Source organism: Oncorhynchus nerka, linkage group LG27 (assembly GCF_034236695.1).
Source record: "Oncorhynchus nerka isolate Pitt River linkage group LG27, Oner_Uvic_2.0, whole genome shotgun sequence".
Taxonomy (NCBI): domain Eukaryota; kingdom Metazoa; phylum Chordata; class Actinopteri; order Salmoniformes; family Salmonidae; genus Oncorhynchus; species Oncorhynchus nerka.
Window position 1 is genome coordinate 19,784,644 of NC_088422.1, and position 22,054 is coordinate 19,806,697.

The 22,054-nt window shown below is 41.4% G+C and overlaps 1 protein-coding gene across 1 annotated transcript; it reads right to left on the minus strand.

Moving 5' to 3' along the window:
• Positions 1–203: 203 nt before the first annotated feature.
• On the minus strand, positions 204–11,021 carry LOC115111308 (piercer of microtubule wall 1 protein). Its single transcript, XM_029637224.2, is given in 4 exon segments — positions 204–570; positions 682–760; positions 10,760–10,904; positions 10,907–11,021. Coding segments are annotated over 4 exon segments (510 nt in total). The 5' UTR covers positions 11,007–11,021; the 3' UTR covers positions 204–384.
• Positions 11,022–22,054: the final 11,033 nt, after the last annotated feature.

Below are 22,054 nucleotides of genomic sequence, written 5' to 3' on the forward strand. Positions count from 1 at the left end.
ACAGGTTAAAGAAGGATTTTTAAGCCTTGAGGCAATTGAGAGGTGGATTGTGTATGTGTGCCATTCCGAGGGTGAATGGGCACGAAAAGTGCCTCTGAACGGGGTATGGTAGTAGGTGCCAGGCGCACCAATTTTGTGTCAAGAACTGCAACGCAAAATAGCCAGCAAGTTGTTAGATGTCCACCTTGTGGCCAAGACTGATGTTGGGGTAAGGTTTTTATTGAACCAATCACCAATGGTAGGTGGGGTCTAATAAAACAAGGTGAATGTTCTGTATGATGTTTAAATACTCAATCTAGGAATTGATCCTTATAAAAGGCAAATAGAATGAATGGCATACAAATGTAGCAATGAAAATGATTTAAGGTAGGTGGAGTAATGTTTTCAATTCCTTGGACCATTCCCACTGTTGTATGCATAATTAAAGTTGATCCTGTCTTGAAACATGGGGATGGTGTCGTGTCCTGTGATTTTGCTCTTCTCAATGGACGTGTTGAAACCGTTATCTCTGAACATCCCACTTTTCAGCATATGTTCTGAAAACTTCCGATAACTGCCATTAAAAGTTGTCTGATGGGATAGGAAAAATGAAACAAAATCAGATTCAGACAGATCAGTGCAAATAATCATGTTTTTTTTGTTTGTTTTAGATTTCCATACGGTTTCTGGCATCTTTCTTACAGGCATTTCATGAACGGTTGGTCTCTTGCTTCCATATATTTGGCTTGATGTCTGGTAGAATGGGTGGTTTTTCTTCGTACTGAAATAGACAAATATTATCTCAGTGCATTGATCATCAAAAGCAAACAACCTTTTTGGTGCATAACATTTATTAGCAAAATGGTTAAAGGACCAATGCAACTTTTTATTTCTCAATCTGTTTGTAACATATTCTAGTTTTGGGAACATATAACTGTATTGAGATCAAATGTTTCATCGATGAGAACATGTGCAGAATGTTGGCCAAAAACCATCTTGCATCATCTTCTCCGACTACCGGCCACTGGGTTTCCTCTCATCACCATATTTGGTGGTGAGTGGAAATGCCAACTGGATACTTCAGATTTATACATCCGGTGAAACATCTGGCTCATTGTTCTATCTGTGACAGCGGTGATTGTCAGACCAGGAGACATTCAGAAAATCTTCTCACTAAAACATCTGTAGTGTCCGACCGGTTTGGGCTACACCAGGGATTCTGGTTTTCCATGTATGAAAATGTTATTCGATGCATTTCTATGGGCTAATAGCAGTAAGACCAAATTCAATGTTCAATTAAATATATTTTTATTTTCTACCCACAGGGGTCCTAAAATTCTAAATCAAATAGGAAAACTATCCTTGGTATGACCATCTAAAAACAATTCCATATGTTAGCTTAGTAGAAAACCCTCCGATATTACTTTCTTTAGTAAAAAAAAATGTGCTGCTGATAATACTGCTATAGTCGTCAAGGAAAAGGCAGAGGACATGTACAGTTGAAGTCAGAAGTTTACATACACCTTAGCCAAATACATTTAAAATCAGTTATTGACAATTCCTGACATTTAATCCTAGTAAAAATTCCCTGTCTCCACTTTATTTTAAGAATGTGAAATGTCAGAATAATAGAGACCGATTTATTTCAGCTTGTATTTCTTTCGTCACATTCCCAGTGGGTCAGAAGTTTACATACACTCAATTCGTATTTGGTAGCATTGCCTTTAAATGGGTTAACTTGGGTTAAACGTTTCAGGTAGCCTTCCACAAGCTTCCCACAAAAAGTTGGGTGAATTTTGACCCATTCCTCCTGACAGCTGGTGTAACTGAGTCAGGTTTGTAGGCCTCCTTGCTCACACACGCTTTTTCAGTTCTGCCCACACATTTTCTATGGGATTGTGTTCAGGGCTTTGTGATGGCCACTCCAATACCTTGACTGTGTTGTCCTTAAGCCATTTTGCCACAACTTTGGAAGTGTGCTTGGGGTCATTGTCCATTTGGAAGACCCATTTGCGAACAAAAGCTTTAACTTCCTGACTGATGTCTTGAGATGTTGCTTCAATATATCCACAATTTTCCCACCTCATGATGCCATCTATTTTGTGAAGTGCACCAGTCCCTCCTGCAGCAAAGCAACCCCACAATCTGCTTGCAAGCCTCCCCTTTTTTCTCAAAACATAACGATGGTCATTATGGCCAAACGGTTCTATTTTTGTTTCATCAGACCAGAGGACATTTCTCCAAAACGTACGATCTTTGTCCCCATGTGCAGTTGCACACCGTAGTCTGGCTTTTTTTAATGGCAGTTTTGGAGCAGTGGCTTCTTCCTTGCTGAGCGGCCTTTCAGGTTATGTTGATATAGAACTCGTTTTACTGTGAATATAGATACTTTTGTACCAGTTTCCTCTAGCATCTTCACAAGGTCCTTTGTTGTTGTTCTGGGATTGATTTGCACTTTTCACACCAAAGTACGTTCATCTCTAGGAGACAGAATGCGTCTCCTTCCTGAGCGGTATGATGGCTGCATGGTCCCATGGTGTTTATACTTGCGTACTATTGCTTGTACAGATGAACGTGGTACCTTCAGGCGTTTGGAAATTTCTCCCAAGGATGAACCAGACTTGTGGAGGTCTACATGTTTTTCTGAGGTCTTGGCTGATTTCTTTTGATTTTCCCATGATGTCAAGCAAAGAGGCACTGAGTTTGAAGGTAGGCCTTGAAATACATCCACAGGTACACCTCCAATTGACTCACAAGATGTCAATTAGCATATCAGAAGCTTCTGAAGCCATGGCATAATTTTCTGGAATCTTCCAAGCTGTTTAAAGGCAAAGTCAACTTGGTGTATGTAAACTTCTGACCCACTGGAATTGTGATACAGTGAATTATAAGTTAAATAATCTGTATGTAAACAATTATTGGTAAAATTACTTGTCATGCACAAAGTAGATGTCCTAACCGACTTGCCAAAACTACAGTTAACAAGAAATTTGTGGAGTGGTTGAAAAACACATTTTAATGATTCCAACCAAACTGTATGTAAACTTCCGACTTCAACTGTAGGTGTTGCCCATGTATCTGAGGCTCTCTGACCAAAAGGAGTATGGCATGTCATATTCATTTTGGCCAGACAGCATCAGATACGTGGGCTACATATAGTAAGCCAGAAGGGTGCTCTTTTGCTCACTCGGATGCTTTTTCTAATGAGATCGTTTCAGCCACTTGCGAATTGAAGGAAAGTTGGCGGGTGCACAGTGCACTGTTAGAATTAGAATTATTTTGGATGAACGTGTGAAGGTACATTTTCAAGTGGTTTGTCATCAGATGAAAACATGACTGGTTGTGTTCATGGCACATGACTGGCCTCTGCCTGGGGCCTCCAAATCACTAAGTCCGCCCCTGCTAATGGGAGGGATATGTAACCTGAAAACTAGCTGTTATTGGCAGATATGTTTGAAACTCTCTTTGTTATTGGTCTATTAAAGAGTATCCTGTACTTTTCAATACTTTTTCGCCTGTAGTTCTGAAAGTAGCACTCATGAGCCGAAAGTGGCCCCCGACAATTGCACATCTGTCTGTCTGTCTGTCTGTGTGTGCATGGGAAACATATATTTACATTGCCAAAGCAAGTAAAATGGATAAACAAAAGTGAAGTAAATATTACACTCATCCAAGTTTCAAAATAATAGACTTCAAATGTCAAATTATGTCTATATACCGAGCTGTTACAACATGCAAATAGTTCAAGTATAAAAGGATAAATGGATTTGTTTTCTAAATCTTTGTGCGTCTGTGTAATCTGAGGGAAATATGTGTCTCTAATATGGTCATATATTTGGCAGGACGTTAGGAAGTGCAGCTCAGTTTCCACCTAATTTTGTGGTTTGTGTGCACATAGCCTGTCTTTTCTTGAGAGCCAGCTTTCTCAATAGCAAGGCTATGCTCCCTGAATGTGTACATGGTCAAAGCTTTCCTTAATTTGGGGTCAGTCACAGTGGTCAGGTATTCTGCCACTATGTACTCTCTGTTAAGGGCCAAGACGAGAGGAGTGGCGCGGAAGGAGATGGCTGCCGTTTTACAATCCCGTAACCAATTGTGCTATTGTGTACATTTTTTTGCATTATTTGTAACTTATTTTGTACATAATGTTTCTGCCACTGTGTCTTTTGACCGAAAAGAGCTTCTAGATATCAGGACAGCGATTACTCACCCCGTACTGGAGGAATACTTTTTCTTCAATGAGACGGACAGGAAGGATTTACTTCAGACACCCGACAAGGCTCCCATCCCCGTCATTCACAGCCAAAAGAGATGGGGGTATCGTGGACGAAGGTCCGGGTGCCTTGTAAGGATCCGTCGCCGAGAGGGTAGTCTACTTTTACCATCGATCCTATTAGCCAACGTACAATCAATCCATAATAAAATAGACAAACTACGATCACGTATATCCTACCGAAGGGGCATTAAAAACTGTAATATCATTTCTTTCACAGAGTCGTGGCTGAACGACGACATTAATAACATACAGCTGGTGGGTTTTAAGCTTTTTTGGCAGGATAGAACAGAGGCCTCTGGTAAGACTAGGGGTGGCAGTCTATGTATATTTGTAAACAACAGCTGGTGCACGAAATCTAAGGAAGTCTTGAGGTTTTGCTCACGTGAGTTAGAGTATCTCATCATAAGCTGTACACCACACTATTTATCAAGAGTTTTCATCTGTATTTTTCGTAGCTGTCTATATACCACTACAAACTGATTCTGCCACTAACACCACACATCAATGAGCTGTATACAGCCATAAGCAAACAGGAAAACGCTCATTCAGAGGCGGCGCTCCTAGTGGCCGGGGACTTTAATGCGGAGAAACTCAAATCCGTTTTTCCTCATTTCTACCAGCATGTTAAATGTGCAACCAGAGGGAAATAAAACTCTAGACCACCTTTACACCACACACAGAGACACATACAAAGCTCTCCCTCGCCCCCCATTTGGTAAATATGACCATAATTCTATCCTCCTGATTCCTGCTTACAAGCAAAAACTAAAGCAGGAAGCACCAGTGACTCGGTCAATTAGAAAGTAATCAGATGAAGCAGATGCTAAGCTACAGGACTGTTTTGCTAGCACAGACTGGAATATGTTCCGGGATTCTTCCGATGGCATTGCGGAGTACACCACATCAGTCACTGGCTTCATCAATAAGTGCAACAATGACGTCGCCCCCACAGTGACCGTATGTACATAACCCATTCAGAAGCCATGGATTACAGGCAACAACTGCACTGAGCTAAAGGGTAGAGCTGCTGCTTTCAAGGAGTGGGACTCTAACCCGGAAGCTTATAAGAAATACCGCTATGCCCTCCGACGATCGTTCAAACAGGCAAAGTGTCAATACAGGACTAAGTACAGGACTAAGATTGAATCGTACTACACCGGCTCCGACGCTCGTCGGATGTGGCATGGCTTGCAAACTATTACCGACTACAAAGGGAAGCACAGCCGCGAGCTGCCCAGTGACACAAGCCTATCAGACGAGCTAAATTACTTCTATGCTCGCGTCGAGGCAAGTAACACTGAAGCATGCATGAGAGCATCAGCTCTTCCGGACGACTGTGTGATCACACTCTCCGTAGCCGATATGATTAAGACCTTTAAACAAGTCAACATTCACAAGGCCGCAGGGTTACCAGGACGTGTACTCCGAACATGCGCTGATCAACTGGCAAGTGTCTTCACTGACATTTTCCAACTCTCCCTGTCTGAGTCTGTAATACCAACATGTTTCAAGCAGACCACCACAGTCCCTCTGCCCAAGAACACTAAGGTAACCTGCCTAATGACTACCAACCCGTAACACCCACGTCTGTAGCCATGAAGTGCTTTGAAAGGCTGGTCATGGCTCACATCAACACCATTATCCCAGAAACCCTAAACCCACTCCAATTTGAATACCGCCCCAACAGATCCACAGATGATGCAATCTCTATTGCATTCAACACTGCCCTGGACAAAAGGAACACCTATGTGAGAATGCTATTTATTGACTACAGCTTAGCGTTCAACACCATAGTACCCTCAAAGCTCATTACTATGATAAGGAACATGGGACTAAACACCTCCCTCTGCAAATGGATCCAAAACTTCCTGACGGGCTGACCCCCAGGTGGTAAGGGTAGGTAACAACACATCCGCCACACTGATCCTCAACACTGGGCCCCCACAGGGGTGCGTGCTCAGTCCCCTCCTGTACTCCCTGTTCACTCATGACTGCATGGCCAGGCACGTCTCCAACACCATCATCAAGTTTGCCGATGACACAACAGTGGTAGGCCTGATCACCAACAATGATGAGACAGCCTATAGCACATATGTCAGAGTCAAGGCCCGCGGGCCACATCCGGCCCGCAAGAAGGTTTTTTACGGCCCCTGGGATGATCTTGATTTATTATTAGAACCGGCCCGCAGCAAGCCGGCAGCCCGCAGATCTTTTACACGCACCAATACTACATTTCCCACAATGCAAAGGTGACGCACCGAGCAGTAGGCTGCTTCATTTCAATATTTATTGGCACAGCAGTCGTCAGCATCACAGTAAAATTAACTTTCAGATACCCATCAAAAATGGCAAAACGGAAGGTGGATACTGAGAACCGGGGGTTTCAAACAAGGTGGGAGTCGGAGTATATGTTCACGAAGGTAGCTGGAAAACCTGTGTGTCTTCTGTGTGGAGAAAGTGTGGCGGTACTGAAAGAGTATAATCTGAGACGACATTATGAAACGAAACACGCGGACAAAAACAAGAATATGGACATGGAACAAAGGCTACAAAAGGCAGAGGAATTAAAACGAGGCCTCAAATCTCGACAGGCTCTGTTCAAAAAGCCAAATCACAAGGCCAGGCTGCTGTCAAGGCCAGTTTTATTTTGGCAGAAGAGATCGCTAAATCAGCCCGGCCATTTACGGAGGGGGATTTCATCAAAAACTGCATGATTAAAGTTTGTGACGAAGTTTGCCCAGAAAAAGGCAACTCTTTTTAAATGTGAGTCTGAGCAGAAACACCATTGCCGAGAGAGTAGACCAGTTGTCCATCAATCTAAAAGAGCAGCTTGTGAAAAAGGGAAAAGATTTTATTGCATATTCCTTGGCTGTGGATGAGAGCACCGACATTTCTGACATTGCCCAGTTGTCAATTTTCATCCGCGGAGTGGACTCCAACCTAAGCGTGACAGAGGAGTTTTTGGCTTTACGTCCTATGCATGGCACAACTACGGGGCATGATTTGTATGAAGAGGTGTCAAGATGTGTAAATGAGATGGAGCTGCCTTGGGAAAAACTCGTGGGTTTGACAACCGACGGAGCACCTGCGATGTGTGGACACAGGAGCGGACTGGTGGCGAAGATACGGGAAAAGATGCAAGAGGAAAACGCGACAGGTGAGCTGACAGCTTATCATTGTATCATACACCAGGAAGCGTTGTGCGGTAAAGCCTTGAAAATGGAGCATGTAATGAGCATCATCACGCGCACAGTTAACTTTATCAGAGCCAAAGGTTTGAATCACCACCAGTTCAAGGCATTTCTGACGGAGTTAGAAACGGAGCATGGTGATTTGCCTTATCACACAGAGGTGCGATGGCTAAGCCAGGGAAAGGTGCTTCAAAGATGTTTCGAGCTTCGTGAGGAGATTTGTCTGTTCTTGGACAGCAAAGGGAAAGACACAACACAACTCCGAGACGAAATGTTTCTGTGTGAAATGGCTTTTCTGTGTGACATTACGAGTCATCTGAATGCAATAAACTTGCAGCTGCAGGGTCGGGATCGTGTCATCTCTGATATGTACAGTACAGTGAAGGCATTTAAAACCAAACTGACTCTGTGGGAGACGCAGATGCGGAAAGAAAATTTGAGCCACTTTCCCAGCTGCCAGACCATGAAAGAGAAGCTCTCTACCAGTGCGTTCCCGAGCACACAGTTGGCTGATAAAATAGGTATGCTTGCCGCTGACTTTCGACGCCGATTTGCTGACTTTGAAGCACAAAAAAGCAGGTTGGAACTGCTCGGTAACCCATTTGCTGTTGACGTGGAAAGCTCACCACCAAACCTCCAAATGGAGTTGATTGACCTCCAATGCAATGATGCACTGAGGGCAAAATATGCGGCAGTGGGTGCTGCGGAGTTCGCCCGTTTCCTCCCGGCACAATGCCCCAGCTGCGCATCCAGGCTGCTCAAACGTTGTCTATGTTTGGCAGCACATACCTGTGTGAACAACTGTTTTCTTTGATGAACCTGAACAAAACATCACACAGAAGTCGACTTACTGCTGAACACCTCCACTCAATTCTGAGGATTTCTTCAGCTCAGAGCCTTACCCCGAACATTGATGAACTTGTGGAAAAGATGGGACACCACCAAGTATCACCCTCAACCTCAAACAAGTGAACATTACTGTGCAATCACATATTTAGAGTTTTTACTCAGTTCAAGTTTAAAAGTTAAAATTTAATATTTGTTTTCACTGCATGTTACTTCTCCTTAAACAAAGTGTTGTTTTTGATTAATAGATTTTTGCACTTTATTTTTTTGTATTTCAATCCAATTATATTTTAAAAATATTTCAGTTGAGTGGATGATAGAAAATTGCTATTATTGTTTTTTCTTTGAAGTAAATTTAGCCCACTTTTGCTAAAATAGAAAATATAGTCTACTGATGGTGCCTTGAATACCGGTTTCTTTCATTTAATGTTCATGTTATGGGGATATTTATATAAAGGAAATTTGTCTTTTGTGTCTGTTGAAAATTAAAGATTACTGACAGAGCCATAAGAAAATATTGCTTTATTTATCTGATCATATTGTAATATATTTGTTAGGTTTTCAGTAGGTTCAATTAGGTTCACTAGACTATATGCGTCATTTAAAAATTTTTCAATGAACATTCGAACAGTCCGGCCCTCGTCTTGTAGCTGATTTTTTTATTTGGCCCTCCGTCCATTTGACTTTGACACCCCTGGCCTATAGGGAGGAGGTCAGAGGCCTGGCTGTGTGGTGCCAGAACAACAACCTCTCCCTCAATGTGATCAAGACAAAGGAGATGATCGTGGACTACAGGAAAAGGAGGACCGAGCACACCCCCATTCTCATCAACTAGTTGTAGTGGAGAATGTTGAGAGCTTCAAGTTCCTTGGTGTCCACATCACCAACAATCTAACATGGCCCAAACACACCAAGACAGTCTTGAAGAGGGCATGACAAAGTTTATTCCCCCGCTTCTTTAATTAGAACAACAGTTTTCAGCTGTGCTAACATAATTACAAAAATGTTTTTCTAATGATCAGACTTGGATTGGCTAACACAACGTGCCATTGGAATACAGGAGTGATGGTTGTTGATAATGGGCCTCTGTACGCCTATGTAGATATTCCATAAAAGAATCTGCCGTTTCCAGCTACAGTAGTAATTTACAAAATTATCAATGTCTACACTGTATTTCTGATCAATTTGGTGTTATTTTAATGGACGGAAAATGTGGTTTTCTTTCAAAAACAAGGACATTTCTAAGTGACCCCAAACTTTTGAACGTTAGTGTACATAGTACCTCGACTAACCGGTCGCGGGGGCACATTGACTCTGTACCGTTACCCCCTGTATATAGCCTCGCTATTGTTATTTTACTGTTATTTTAATTTTCTATTTTTTACTTAACACTTTTTCTTCTAAAAGCATTGTTGGTTAAGGGCTTATATAGTAAGCATTTCACTGTAAGGTCTACTACACCTGTTGTATATGGCGCAAGTGACAAATAAAATTTGATTTGAAATAGTATTCTAGTTTGCTCAGTTTTTTTGTTCATTCGTACCTATGTGTCAAGTAATTATCTTTTTGTTTTCTCATGATTTGGTTGAGTCTAATTGTGTTGCTGTACTGGGGCTCTGTGGGGTCTGTTTGTGTTTGTGAACAGAGCCCAAGGACCAGCTTGCTCTTCTGCAGATTAATCTCTCTGTTGGTAATGGCTTTGTTATGGAAGGTTTGGGAATCACTTCCTGTTAGGTGGTTGTAGAATTTAACAGCTCTTTTCTGGATTTTGATAATTAGCGGGTATCGGCCTAATTCTGCTCTGCATGCATTATTGATCTCTCTCTCTCACACTCCCACTCTCTGCTGTGTCCACTGAGCAGTTGGGCTAGCCCTGCAACCTCATTGGATAATACTTGGCCGGCCTCTTGCTAGCTGTCACTCAAATGCTAGGGGCTCATTGGCAAGAACTCGAATTGCTAGGGGGCTGGCCCACATTTGGGAAAATGGCACAGCAGTTTCAAGAAAACAGTTGCTTTCAAACTAGGGATTCCATGGCTAATTGAGGTAAAACAATAATTCTGCTCATAGATTATGCATGTATGAACTACACATTGACACATCTGGTACAAAGCGGTTGGTTTAAAAAACACTTTGTCACCAAAACATATTGACATTTCAGGCAGTCTTCCGTACAGCAATTACACTAAAAGGGCATTATCATTTTCACAGTATTATTCCAACCTCATAGTGTATAAACTAGCGATAAACTTAAAATTAGGTTAGTCTTGTTATTGTGAACGTCTAGTTTCAGGCAACTGAATTGCTGTGAAATTTCAATGTTGCACACAAACAACTTTCCTGAAAATTGGAAACATCGAGGCTACTCTGTGAGTGGTGATATTGCAATGGGGGGGACACAGCGTGCATAACCGCATTGCGGGTTCGATTTAAATGCGCACTTTAACATGCTGTAATTAGGATTTACCTGTAGCCTTGAAAGCAATCGGGGTTATTAAAACGCTTCGGAAGATGTTTGTCCACTTTGTAAACGTCACTGGTTTTCATAGCTTCATTGTCGTCTGATGGATGAGTTTCCACATAGTTTTCAGAATCCATGATTATGAGACGAGGGTTTCGGCCCCGATGCACACGACAACAAGGAGTAGGGTACTGTTTAAATTAGTTGCTACCAACACAACTGTAACGAGGTGACGTCGGAGGGTTGGAACCATAGAGATCCTATTTCACGTGCCATAGAAGTAGGAATTAGAATAATAGAATGATCATGAACCTTATGATGGTATAAAAGTCAGGTAAATTGGTCAGCCATGGTTTGCCAGTGCTGTGATAAGATATTGTGTAAAACAATATATTTGAAGAATGATCTGTTACTGTATGTTAGCTAGCTAGCCAGTTTTAGAAGAATGATTCCGTAAATGTTTCCAATTAACTGCCAATATGACAACATTCCATAAAAAGAAATGCAGCCAATCCACAGCCATACAGTGGCTTAATAATTTGATGAAATGATTTAGACAAATTGTAAATGCAACAAGTAATGATATTGTATCATATAATAGCACTCACAGCTTTCCACAAAAATACAACATTTAGACATTTATGGTCTGTTTACATATGCTCTATTTTAGAGGCTATTTATACAGAACATTTGTATAAAATCCATATAAACTGTATTTATAATTATATAACAATATTGTAGGTTGACAATAATTCTATTACACAATTTCAGATATATCCCATGCCTTACTTTTATTTTCCTGTATAAGTAAAATCAGGTAATGCATCATCTCTGCCTCTACTGCCATTCATTCCAATTGGTATGGATTTCTCCCTAACCACAATAGCTGCCATGTTCACCGCATTCTGGAACTTTGAGGGTTTATGACATAGCCTCTCTATTAAAAAACTTGTCAATGGGTGCATCAGGGTCGCTTTGTTCAGAGACTGATTGTGTATTCAATTTGGTCTCTTAGTGTAGAATTCAGTTGTCAATTGTAATGATAATTTATTAAACAGACAATTACATTGCAGTGCCTATTTCAGAGTTGGCTATAATGTTTCTGAACTTTATTCAATTACAGGCCCATTTTTTAGATATTTGAGAAAAAAAATGTTTTTCCTACAAAAAAATTAAGACACAATAATAGGCTGTAGCCTAATATGACTGTTTCATTGTACTAAAACAAGACCTATGCAGTCAACATAAATATAACAGTCACAAGGCACAGGGAATTTATTTTGCAAGTATAAATAAGATTTACCATTTAGAGTTAACATTTTCAAATGTCAGTGTAACATTCAACAACACATTTAAAGTAAATAATTCAACAATAATATTTAAGTAAACTGGCTAATCAATTTCTTCCCTGGATATGAAAGTATCCTAAATTATTATATTTAAATTCTGTCATTCTGACACAAGGGCTGAGTTTTCATCACATTTCCTGCTTCACAACTGTCTATACAACGATGAGATGCATAGGATTATGGAGAACTGTGGTGCTGTCCGTCTCTCGTTGGCAGTGACAGCCACAGTGCATTATTACTCACGGTACGAGTTTGAGACTGGCCGAGCGCGTACCAAAAGTAATAATGGACCGTGAAGCAGGCAGAAACTCTTATCTTCGGTTTATCTGTGGGGGAAAAAATCCCAGGTTTGATCTGGCTATGAGAAGCCAACAATCCTCTATATCCCATTGTACAATATTGTAAAATTCCATTGGGCATTTAGGTTGGGGTGTGAGATTGTAGCTTCCATCTATCTGAAACAAGAGAAGAAAAAATGTAATATTAGCCAACACAACCCACTGGGCACATACTGGTTGAATCAACGTTGTTTCCAATTCACTTCAATGAAATGACGTTGAACCAATGTGGAATAGATGTTGAATTGACATCTGTGCCCAGTGGGAATGAGGTACATGAGCTTTACCAATATCTAGCCTATATTATTGGGCTGCATTTTGAATAGCAGAACAATAAATCAGGCCTAGAGGGCAGCATGCATAGCCTAATACAGTGGTTCCCAACCTTTTTCCGCTACTGTACCACCAACGGTATTTTGCTCTGCCCAGAGTACCTCTGTTGTACCCCCTCATGTGCATTTTACCATTAGGAATAAGTCTTCTCAAGTACCCCCTGTGGATAGGCCAAGAACCCCCAGGGGTCCTTCTCCGTGAAGCCTGCCCACTGTTCACGCCATGTTCATCTAGTTTTAAGTTACATTTGGATGAGTTTTCAACTAATGTGAATTCAATGTGAAAAAAAAACTCAACAAGTCATTGGGTTTAGGTTAAAAAGTTGGCATAAAAAAACACGAAATGCCCTTAAATTGATTACTTTTTGTGAATCCAATCAGTTTACCATGTTGATTTTGTTAAAATGACATGTTTGAGGGTAGGTCTACTGTAAAATCACAAACTTTTTTTGCATCAAGGTGGGTGTTTACATCACTGGCTTCAATTCAAAACAGGCCAATGTATGATCATTGTAATGTATAATAATAGTGTATGACCTGAATTCGTTGAGGCTTTTAAGCTTTAAATGTTCAATATATTGTGCTTATCAATAGTCTAACAAGTTCCTTGGTTTATTAGGCCAGTGGTTCCAAGCCTACCTTCAAACACAAATGTCCCACTAATGACTTCACACTATTGCAATAATACCTTGAAAATGCAAACATCATTCTCCTCCGGGCAAACACTGGTTGAATCAATGTTGTCATTTGAACAAAATCAACGTGGAAAACTGATTGGATTCACAAAAATAATCCATTTAAGGGCATTTCGTCTTTTTTTCTGCCAACCTTGAACCTAAACCCAATGACTTGTTTATTATTATTATTCTATTTCACGTTGAATTAACTTTAGTTGAAAACTCATCCAAATGTAACTCGAAACTAGACGAACATGACGTGAACAGTGGGTAGGCTTCATGGATAAACATTTCAGTGTTTCAGGTAATCAAAGGACAAATCACAAATTTAATTTTCTGAATTAAAAACTACAGAGTACTAGTTTTGAATATATGTTACCTTTGCATATCACAACTGCATCATGATAATACTGACTCTTATGTTTTCTCTGGGAAAAATAAAGTATAATCTATAATGGTGAAATGTCCTCCCTACTTACCATAGAATGGAGAACACAATGCCAAGCCTCTTGAGTCTACCTGGTTGCAGCTGCCACATCACCTCTATTCACTTGACTGACTTGTTGGGCTATTTTGCCATCGCGACCATCTCCCAATATTAGTTTCATCACAGTATAGGCTACAAATATGTATTTCCCTTCTGTTCCGTTGCTGCCGAATGGAGAGGAATGGTATAGCCTGCCCGTTTTGGAAGTGCTTTTTATGCATACCTTCCTGTTGCGGCCGGGAACTGGACGGTCATTCCCAAGCCGGAATTCCTGTGTGTGTTTCCAACTGATAAAATAAGTTGAAAAGCGCAAACACCCTCCATCCTGCTGAAAATGCTTCACGAATGACATCTTCAAAGAAGTACGTGCTTTCTAGCGTCCATGTGTAAAGCAGCTTGAGTTATAAAATCCATTGTTTGTGTTTGTAAAAAATCTATTAATTAGACCAGAATTACTGTAATTCATCCCATTGCATATTGCCATTAATTAGGCCTAAAGATGTTCAGAATGCGGCTGATTATGAAGGCATATAAAGGCAACTTAATGTGTCAACTGAAATGACTTCCTCTACATTAAAATACATATATGGTCATACATGCCATAGCCTAATGCAGCATTGATCCAAACCGATTTAATGACCCTAAATCTAATAAGACACAACCGTGATTGTTATCACCAAAGTGGACTATTTAGCTTTTTACCCACTAGCACAGTAGTATAATAGTGTAGTAAGTCGTCTACTTGTGTTGTATAGAACATTAAGTCGTTTTGAGTTTGCAATAAAGGCATTTCACTGTACTTGTGCATATGACATTAAAACTTTAAATTTGAGACTAGTACACTATAAAGGCCTAGTTAACATATAGTTAGCTGCTAAGTCATTTTTTCTAAAGGACGTTTTTACTACAAGTCTGGGGTATAAGTGAGTGTGTGGATGAAAACAGTGATTTATCCTGCTTCCTTAGGGTATGTGCCATTGGTCTTTATAAAACTCTGTCAGGCCCCCTCTTTGACGCAGATCCGTTTCCTGTGTGAAGGAGACTTTGTATTGTTCTGAGGGCCCACGATGCAGTATCACCATCCTCCAGTCACTTCCCGCTTCCTCTCAACCAGGAAATGCTGCATTGCTATTTTCCCCCAATAATCCAGATTTAAATTCAACATTTTAAGGAGAGGATTTGTAAACCTATTGACCGTTAAATGGTGAAGGAGTCTCCCATTGTAAGCTTTGGTGTGTTAATACACCTAGGCCTGGGCCAGATTTACTAAGCATTCAGCAAGGAATAAACACCAAAATGAAGACTAAACCATGACACCTCATGTACACTCTAGCTTGATACAGTGCATTCGGAAAATATTCAGACCCCTTGACTTAACAAATTCTTATTCTAAAATTAATTGAATTGTTTTTTTCTACTCATCAATCTACACACAATACCCCATAATGCATTTTTTCTAGTCATCAATCTACACACTACCCCATAATGCATTTTTTCCAAATGTATATATATATTTTTTTAACGGAAATATTACATTTAGATAAGCATTCAGACCCTTTACTCACTACTTTGTTGAAGCACCTTTGGCAGCGATTACAGCCTCGAGTCTTCTTGGGTATGACGCTAGAAGCTTGGTACACCTGTATTTGGGGGAGTTTCTCCCATTCTTCTCTGCATCACCTCTCAAGCTCTGTCAGGTTCGATGGGGTGTGTCGCTGCACAGCTATTTTCAGGTCTTTCCAGAGATGTTCGATCGGGTTTAAGTCTGGGCTCTGGCTGGGCCACTCAAGGACATTCAGAGACTTCTGCATTGTCTTGGCCGTGTGCTTAGGGTAGTTGTCTTGTCGGAAGGTGAACCTTCGCCCAGTCTGAGGTCCTGAGTGCTCTGGAGCAGGTTTTCATCAAGAATCTTTCTCTGTACTTTGCTCCGTTCATCTTTCCCGCAATCCTGACTAGTCACCCAGTCCCTGCTGCTGAAAAACATCCCCACAGCATGATGCTGCCACCACCATGCTTCACCGCAGGGATGGTGTCAGGTTTCCTCCAGGCGTGACGCTTGGCATTCAGACCAAAGAGTTCAATCTTGGGTTCATCAGACCAGAGAATATTTTTTCTCATAGTCAGAGACTTTAGGGGCCTTTTGGCAAACTCCAAGAGGACTGTCGTGTGCATTTTACTGAGGTGTGGCTTCCGTCTGGACACTCTACCATAAAGGCCTGATTGTTGGAGTGCTGCAGAGATGGTTGTCCTTCTGGAAGCTTCTTCCATCTCCACAGAGGATTTCTGGAGTTCTGTCGGAGTGCTCATCAGGTTCTTGGTCACCTCCCTGACCAAGGCACTTCTCCCCCAATTTCTCAGTTTGGCCTGGCGGCCAGCAGTAGGAAGATTCTTGGTGGTTCCAAACTTCTTCCATTTAAGAATTATGGAGGCCACTGTGTTCTTGCAGACCTTCAATGCTGCAGAAATGTTTTGGTACCCTTCCCCAGATCTGTGCCTCGACATAATTTACAGTAGCTCTTACAGTGAAAGCAGACCATGCTATTGTTTGAGGAGAGTGCACAATTATGAACTTGAAAATGTATCAATAAACCAATTAGGCACATTTGGTCAGACTTGATACAACATTTTGAACAGATATACAATGGTTCATTGAATCAGTCTAAAACAGACCATGACAAACAAGATTCTCTGGTCTGACGAAACTGAGAATGAACTCGTGTCACACCCTGATCTGTTTCACCTGTCTTTGTGATTGTCTCCCTCCCCTCCACACGTTGACCATCTTCTCCATTATCCCCTGTGTATTTATACCTGTGTTCTGTTTGTCTGTTGCCAGTTCATCTTGTTTGTCAAGTAAACCAGCGTTTTTGTGTCTCCGCTCCTGCTTTTCCCAGTCTCACTTTTTCTCGCCCTCTCGGTTTTGACTTTTGCTTGTCCTGACTCTGAGACTGTCTGCCTGACCACTCTGCCTGCCCCTGACCCTGCCTGCTGCCCTGACCTTTGCCCAACCTCTGTATTTTTTACCTCTGCCTACCCTGACCCTGAGCCTGCCTGCCATCCGGTACCGTTGCCCCACCTCTGGTTTACTGACCCCTGCCTGCCTTAACCTGTCTATTGCCTGCCCCTGTTGGATTATTAAACCATTGTTAATTCAACATTGTCTGCATCTAGGTCTTACCTTCGTACCTGATACTTTGGTCTGAATGCCAAGCGTCACATCAGGAGGAAACCTGGCACCATCCCTACGGTGAAGCATGGTGGTGGAAGCATCATGCTTTGGGGATGTTTTTCACCGACAGGGACTGGGAGACTAGTCAGGATCGAGACAACGATGAATGGAGCAAAGAACAGAGATCCTTGAGGAAAACCTGCTCTGAGTGCTCAGGACCTCATAATGAGGCGAAGGTTCACCTTCCAACAGGACAACGATCCTAAGCACACAGCCAAGACAACGCAGGAGTGGCTTTGGGACAAGTCTCTGAATGTCCTTGAGTGGAGAAACCTGAAAATAGCTGTGCAGTGACGCTCCCCATCTAACCTGACAGAGCTTGAGAGGATCTGCAGAGAAGAATGGGAGAAACTCCCCAAATACAGGTGTGTGAAGGTTGTCGCGTCATACTCAAGAAGACTGCTGTAATCGCTGCCAAAGGTGCTTCAACAAAGTACTGAGCAGTGGTGGAAAAAGTACTACATTTTTACACTTGAGTAAAAGTAAAGATACCTTAAAACTTCTTTGGGACTGGGGCAGTATCGAGTAGCTTGGATGAATAAGGTGCCCATAGTAAACTGCCTGCTACTCACGCCCAGTTGCTTATATATGCATATTATTAGTAGATTCGGATAGAAAACACTCTAAAGTCTCTAAAACTGTTTGAATGATGTCTGTGAGTATAACAGAACTCATATGACAGACAAAAACCTGAGAAAAAAAACAACCAGGAAGTGGGAAATCTGAGGTTTGTAGTTTTTCAAGTCATTGCCTATCGAATATACAGTGTCTATGGGGTCATATTGCACTTCCTAAGGCTTCCACTAGATGTCACCAGTCTTTAGGACCTTGTTTGATGCTTCTACTTGAATGAGTCAGGGCTCTGCCAAAGGGGCATGAGCTGATCACGCGCGCTCACGTGAGAGTTAGCTTGCGTTCCATTGCATTTCTACAGACAAAGGAATTCTCCGGTTGGAACATTATTGAAGATTCATGATCAAAACATCCTAAAGATTGATTCTATACTTCGTTTGACATGTTTCTACGAACTCTAATATGACTTTTTGTCTGAACCTTCGCCTGGACCTGCCCCCGTGTACTAAACGAGCGAACAAAAAGGAAGTATTTGGACATAAATGATGGACTTTATCGAACAAATCAAACATTTATTTTGGAACTGGGATTCCTGGGAGTGCATTCTGATGAAGATCATCAAATGTAAGTGAATATTTATAATGCTATTTCTGACTTTCTTGACTCCACAACATGGCGGATATCTGTATGGCTTGTTTTGTTGTCTGAGCGCCATACTCAGATTATTGCATGGTGTGCTTTTTTGGTAAAACTTTTTTGAAATCTGACACAGCGATTGCATTAAGGAGAAGTGGATCTAAAATTCTATGCATAACACTTGTATCTTTTAGCAATGTTTATTATGAGTATTTCTGTAAATTGATGTGGCTCTCTGCAAAATCACCAAATGTTTTGGAACTACTGAACGTAACGCGCCAATGTAAACTGAGATGTTTGGATATAAATATGAACTTTATCGAACAAAACATACATGTATTGTGTAACATGAAGTCCTAAGAGTGTCATCTGATGAAGATCATCAAAGGTTAGTGATGAATTGTATCTCTATTTCTGCTTTTTGTGACTCCTCTCTTTGGCTGAAAAAATGGCTGTGTTTTTGTGACTAGGTACTGACCTAACATCGTTTGGTGTGCTTTCATCGTAAAGCCTTTTTGAAATCGGACACTGAGGCTGGATTTACAACAAGTTTATCTTTAAAATGGTGTGAAATACTTGTATGTTTGAGGAATTTTAATTATGGGATTTCTGTTGTTTTGAATTTGGCGCCCTGAACTTTCACTGGCTGTTGTTGAGGTGGGACGCTACCGTCCCGAATATCCCAGAGAGGTTAATAGAAAATGGCTCAAGTAAAAGTGAGTCACCTAGTAAAATAATACTTCAATAAAAGTCAAAGTATTTGGTTTTAAATATACTTACGTATCAAAAGTAAATGGAATTGCTAAAATGTACTTAAGTATCAAAAGTAAAAGTATAAACCATTTCAAATTCCTTATTATGCAAACCAGACGGCACAATTGATTTTTTTATTGACGGATAACTAGGGGCACACTCCAACACTCCAACATAATTTAGGGCCAGGGATGATAGGAAGGGCCAGGGATGTTACAATATCTTGATAAGTGTGTAAATTGGACTATTTTCCTATCAAAATGCAATGAGTATTTTGGGTGTCAGGGAAAATGTATGGAGTAAAAAGTACATTGTTTTCTTTAGGAATATAGTGAAGTAAAAGTTGGCAAAAATCTAAATAGTAAAGTAAAGTACAGATATCCCAAAAAATGACACAAGTAGTACTTTAAAGTATTTGTTACTTAAGTACTTTTATTTTATTTATTTATTTATTTTATTTCACCTTTATTTAACCAGGTAAGCAAGTTGAGAACAAGTTCTCATTTACAATTGCGACCTGGCCAAGATAAAGCAAAGCAGTTCGACACATACAACGACACAGAGTTACACATGGAGTAAAACAAACATACAGTCAATAATACAGTAAAAAAAACAAGTCTATATACAATGTGAGCAAATTAGGTGAGAAGGGAGGTAAAGGCAAAAAAGGCCATGGTGGCAAAGTAAATACAATATAGCAAGTAGAACACTGGAATGGTAGTTTTGCAATGGAAGAATGTGCAAAGTAGAAATAAAAATAATGGGGTGCAAAGGAGCAAAATAAATAAATAAATTAAATACAGTTGGGAAAGAGGTAGTTGTTTGGGCTAAATTATAGGTGGGCTATGTACAGGTGCAGTAATCTGTAAGATGCTCTGACAGTTGGTGCTTAAAGCTAGTGAGGGAGATAAGTGTTTCCAATTTAAGAGATTTTTGTAGTTTGTTCCAGTCATTGGCAGCAGAGAACTGGAAGGAGAGGCGGCCAAAGAAAGAATTGGTTTTGGGGGTGACTAGAGAGATATACCTGCTGGAGCGTGTGCTACAGGTGGGAGATGCTATGGTGACCAGCGAGCTGAGATAAGGGGGGACTTTACCTAGCAGGGTCTTGTAGATGATATGGAGCCAGTGGGTTTGGTGACGAGTATGAAGCGAGGGCCAGCCAACGAGAGCGTACAGGTCGCAATGGTGGGTAGTATATGGGGCTTTGGTGACAAAACGGATTGCACTGTGATAGACTGCATCCAATTTGTTGAGTAGGGTATTGGAGGCTATTTTGTAAGTGACATTGCCAAAGTCAAGGATTGGTAGGATGGTCAATTTTACAAGGGTATGTTTGGCAGCATGAGTGAAGGATGCTTTGTTGCGAAATAGGAAGCCAATTCTAGATTTAACTTTGGATTGGAGATGTTTGATATGGGTCTGGAAGGAGAGTTTACAGTCTAACCAGACACCTAAGTATTTGTAGTTGTCCACGTATTCTAAGTCAGAGCCGTCCAGAGTAGTGATGTTGGACAGGCGGGTAGGTGCACGTAGCGATCGGTTGAAGAGCATGCATTTAGTTTTACTTGTATTTAAGAGCAATTGGAGGCCACGGAAGGAGAGTTGTATGGCATTGAAGCTTGCCTGGAGGGTTGTTAACACAGTGTCCAAAGAAGGGCCGGAAGTATACAGAATGGTGTCGTCTGCGTAGAGGTGGATCAGAGACTCACCAGCAGCAAGAGCGACCTCATTGATGTATACAGAGAAGAGAGTCGGTCCAAGAATTGAACCCTGTGGCACCCCCATAGAGACTGCCAGAGGTCCGGACAGCAGACCCTCCGATTTGACACACTGAACTCTATCAGAGAAGTAGTTGGTGAACCAGGCGAGGCAATCATTTGAGAAACCAAGGCTGTCGAGTCTGCCGATGAGGATGTGGTGGTTGACAGAGTCGAAAGCCTTGGCCAGATCAATGAATACGGCTGCACAGTAATGTTTCTTATCGATGGCGGTTAAGATATCGTTTAGGACCTTGAGCGTGGCTGAGGTGCACCCATGACCAGCTCTGAAACCAGATTGCATAGCAGAGAAGGTATGGTGAGATTCGAAATGGTCGGTAATCTGTTTGTTGACTTGGCTTTCAAGACCTTAGAAAGGCATGGTAGGATAGATATAGGTCTGTAGCAGTTTGGGTCAAGAGTGTCCCCCTTTGAAGAGGGGGATGACCGCAGCTGCTTTCCAATCTTTGGGAATCTCAGATGACACGAAAGAGAGGTTGAACAGGCTAGTAATAGGGGTGGCAACAATTTCGGCAGATAATTTTAGAAAGAAAGGGTCCAGATTGTCTAGCCCGGCTGATTTGTAGGGGTCCAGATTTTTCAGCTCTTTCAGAACTTCAGCTGAATGGATTTGGGAGAAGGAGAAATGGGGATGGCTTGGGCGAGTTGCTGTTGGGGGTGCAGTGCTGTTGACCGGGGTAGGAGTTGCCAGGTGGAAAGCATGGCCAGCCGTAGAAAAATGCTTATTGAAATTCTCAATTATGGTGGATTTATCAGTGGTGACAGTGTTTCCTATCTTCAGTGCAGTGGGCAGCTGGGAGGAGGTGTTCTTATTCTCCATGGACTTTACAGTGTCCCAGAACTTTTTAGAGTTAGTGTTGCAGGAAGCAAATTTCTGCTTGAAAAAGCTAGCCTTGGCTTTTCTAACTGCCTGTGTATAACGGTTTCTAGCTTCCCTGAACAGTTGCATATCACGGGGGCTGTTCGATGCTAATGCAGAACGCCATAGGATGTTTTTGTGTTGGTTAAGGGCAGTCAGGTCTGGGGAGAACCAAGGGCTATATCTGTTCCTGGTTCTAATTTTCTTGAATGGGGCATGTTTATTTAAGATTGTTAGGAAGGCATTTAAAAAAATATCCAGGCATCCTCTACTGACGGGATGAGATCAAT